We start from the raw sequence: 3,599 nt of genomic DNA on the forward strand, positions 1-3,599 counted from the left end.
CAGTTTCAACACCTCCTGCACCTGCAGCCAAACTGCAAGCAGTTTCAACACCTCATCTTGCAACTCCAACTCCTCAACCTACATCCTTGGCTCAACAAATTGAGTCCCTCACCTTGAATGACCTTATACCCATTGCCATCCAGATCCTTGCCAGAGTCCTGTCCTTATCCTCGACTCCCACCGTCCTGCAATTCCTGCAACCATTCATCAACCCAGCTCCAGAGCAGGGATAAGCTTTTTTGCTTAAACCTTCTCCTTTTCTCTCTGACTGCAGAAAAAAACTTATCTCCTCTCCCAGTCTCTCCTACTTACTGGGACTTGCTACTATCAAAACTTTTTCTCTAACTAAAAACCTTCCATTTCGTTGACCTAAAAGGTAGTCTTTTCGGGTTACTTTCCATCCCTTTCCATGTCATGTCCTACTCCTCTTTTTATTCCTCATTCTACATCCTTTTTCAATACCATTGTTCTCTTTCAAAACCCAACCTCCCTCTTAATAATATCCTTTTTACTCCTTTGGAGTTCTCCTCCTTACAGATTAATTCTCCTACGGGCTGTCCAACGACAAGAGCCCGTGTCATTCTATATACATGGCAATCTATACGAACGAACGAACGAGAGAGAGAGAGAGAGAGAGAGAGAGAGAGAGATTTCAACAACAGACCATAGAAAGCCTGTTGCTGTTTTGCTGGATAACCGGGGGATGTCAGTGACAGGATACTCTCTTACTATCCTGCCTGTCTCGGAACCCCAAACCGAGAGGTAGTCCTGAATCGGAAGACACCCAAGAGGAAGGATCCTCAACGGAGTCGATTTCTTAGGGCTTGACCCGATCCAGGACTCTCGGAGAACCTGAGCCTCTTTACTTAAGATTATCCAGGACGAAACAGTTGATGATGATGGGTAGATTGCCATGCCTATAGCATGACACGGGCTCTTGTCGTTGGACAGCCCGTAAACGATTGGTTCTGTAAAGGGAGAGAACTCCAGAGGAGTAAAAAATTGTGTTATTAAAAGGAAATGTTAGTTTTGAAAGGAAGAAGTTAGTTTGGATAAAAGGGTCAGGAACCGGAAAAAGGATGAAGGATGAGGGATGAGAATGAATTTGACAAGACGTGAAAGGGGTAGAAAGTAACCCGAAAAAGGGGACTCTTTTTAGGTCCACGAAAGAAAGATTTTAGTTAGAGAAATAGTATTGATAGTTGCAAGTCCCAGTAAGTAGGAGAGACTGGGAGAGGAGAGAAGGATTTTCAGTAGGAGAAAATAGGAGTAGGTTTAAGCAAAGAGGCTCATTCCTGCTCTATGTTGGATTTGGAAAGGGTAAAAGATGAGGTTAAAAGGATAGGGTGGGTTATGTGAGAGGGGGGAGGGGCCCGGTTCTGTACCACGCTCGATAAGTTAGTACGAGAGAGGCCCCTCAAGGATCAGGTTATCCCTGCACTGAAGCTGAATTGATGAAAGGTTGCGGGAGTTGCAGGAAGGTGGGAGCCGAGGTCGAGGTTAAGGACAGGAATCTGGTAAGGATCTGGGTGGCAATGGGAATGAGGTCAGTCAAGGTGAGGGACTCAATTTGTTGTGCCAAGGATGCAGGTTGAGGAGGGGGAATTGCAGGATGAAGAGTTGAAGCAGCTTGTTGTTGGATTGCAAGTGCAGGCACAGAAATGATGGAAGTCTGGTTTCGCTTTGCAGTTGCAGGAGCAGGAACAGTGGTAGGCTGCCATTGACTTCCATGGCGAGGAGTTGGCTGGTTCTTGGGTTTTGGCATCGAAGCTGGCTTGTTGTTTTTAGGAGGATTAGTGCCCTTCATTGCAGCAATTCTCCTTAATCGTTCAGGGCAGCGTTTGTTCCAGGCATGGTGGGGTTTGGAGCAGTTACGGCACTTAGGGCGAGTTTCTTGTCCATTCTTGTGGGCCTGTATACAAATCTCGGTGTTGTGACGTTGGCTACAGACACCACAGAAAGCAGGGCCTTGGCAGTTCTCCTTGTAATGGCCGTAGCGTCGGCAGTGGTAGCAGCGAAGAGGCTCGGGGGTATAGTCTTGAATTGGATACGTCCCCCAGACTCCCAGATCCAGTGATGAAGGCACAGGACCTATGAAAGTGGCTAAAAACCTCCTGACAGGGACGTTGTCACGGTTTTTGCAGCGGTCGGCCTTTTCTACATTGCTGTAGGAAGTGACAATGGAGATAGGCATAGTAGTTGGATATCTGGATATGATTGCCTTTCTTCTAATTAAGGCAGGGTCTAGCAGGGTAAGATCTGGTTCTTCTTGTAGGTGTTTGACGGTATCCAAGTCCTTGGGAATGATAATTAAATCTCCCTTCCGATTTGGTCTAGCTGAGAGCTTGATGCCAGGCTTTGCAGCCATGGCAGTAACTGCTGCATAGGAAGTAGAGCTGTTGGAGAGCCTAAACTTCGGGAGAGGTCCCATGGGTTCTTGCTGGGAAGGTGGGGAACTGGCAGCGATGGCAGTTGCCTCCTATAGAAGGTCTTGAAGACAGGAAACACAACTGCAGTCCAAGGTGTGTGCCCCCTGAGGCTCAACCTCCATGGCAGTGGAGGTCACAGGTGCTGGAGAAGGAGTGCGGGCTGCAACAGGTGCGGTCTGTGAAGGTAGAGAGGGGACAGACAAGGGCGAGGCCAGGTTCTCAGTCCTTGGTGTCCTTAGAGGCGATGATGAGGGTTCAATGGAAGCTGTTGAAGATTGAACAGGGCTCTTCTTCCGTTTGGGAGGTGGAGCAGTCTCCTCCAAAGCAGTTGGATCGGGTTGAAAGTACTGGCGGATGTATGAAGATGTGACATTGCAAGAGTTGCAATTACATCTAATGTTGTGAAAATGAACTGTGGAGTTCTCAATCTCTTCAGATGAGACACCAACCATGGCCATGTCGAACAGTTCGATTCTTCGTTCTTTGTATCTGGTGCAGTGGTCACAGTTGCAGTCCTCTTGGTAAAGGCACTTACAATGACGTACAAGGCCATAGAGCCAGGTTTCCCAACCCTGGGGTCGCCAAGTGCTTTTCCTGGGGTCGCCAAACTCTCAAAATATCAAAATAAAAATTAAAATTAAAAATATGGTAGAACTCGCAGTAAAGAAAAAATATATAAAAGTATTTGGGGATTTTTATTTATCGACTTTTATATATCTATCTATTCATATATTAATATAAAAAAACAAAATTTTTATTTCACCCTCGGGAGGCTATCCAAGTGATGAACGTAGGCGATGTGTTTGCTGGTCCAGCGTTGAGAGTTGATGTCGATCCCGAGTCTAAAACGAAACTGAAAAAACAGACATCACTGCCATTACTCATCAGAAAATATTTTCCATATCAGCAATCTTCGTTGTTTTGTGCAAAGTTTATTAATTTATTTGATAAATTTATAGTAATTGATAAACGTTAATAATTATGAATTTACATGTTCTTACTATCAACTATCATTATAGTTACGTGGGAATTTTAAAGGATTTTTTTTTATCGAAAAAGTCAGTAGTATATTGGCCAAGAAGTACAAAGACCCTGCGATGTCATCAGGCCAAAAATCACATTCCTGAAGTGCACATCCCAAAAAATTATAATCTTTTCATTACTAAGAAT

At 45.0% G+C, this 3,599-nt stretch overlaps 1 protein-coding gene across 1 annotated transcript; it reads right to left on the reverse strand.

Annotated features, from left to right (window-relative positions):
* Positions 1–1,429: 1,429 nt before the first annotated feature.
* Positions 1,430–2,431, reverse strand: LOC137651078 (uncharacterized). The gene has a single exon (XM_068384215.1). The coding sequence runs from the start codon at positions 2,429–2,431 to the stop codon at positions 1,430–1,432; it is 1,002 nt and encodes a 333-aa protein (XP_068240316.1).
* Between the last annotated feature and the right edge of the window lie 1,168 nt (positions 2,432–3,599).

The sequence above is a fragment of the Palaemon carinicauda genome, chromosome 12 (genome assembly GCF_036898095.1).
Source record: "Palaemon carinicauda isolate YSFRI2023 chromosome 12, ASM3689809v2, whole genome shotgun sequence".
NCBI lineage: Eukaryota > Metazoa > Arthropoda > Malacostraca > Decapoda > Palaemonidae > Palaemon > Palaemon carinicauda.

Bases quoted from the DNA above. Each gene is read 5' to 3' on its own strand.
- LOC137651078 (XM_068384215.1), bottom strand. From the start codon at position 2,431: ATGGGACCTCTCCCGAAGTTTAGGCTCTCCAACAGCTCTACTTCCTAT.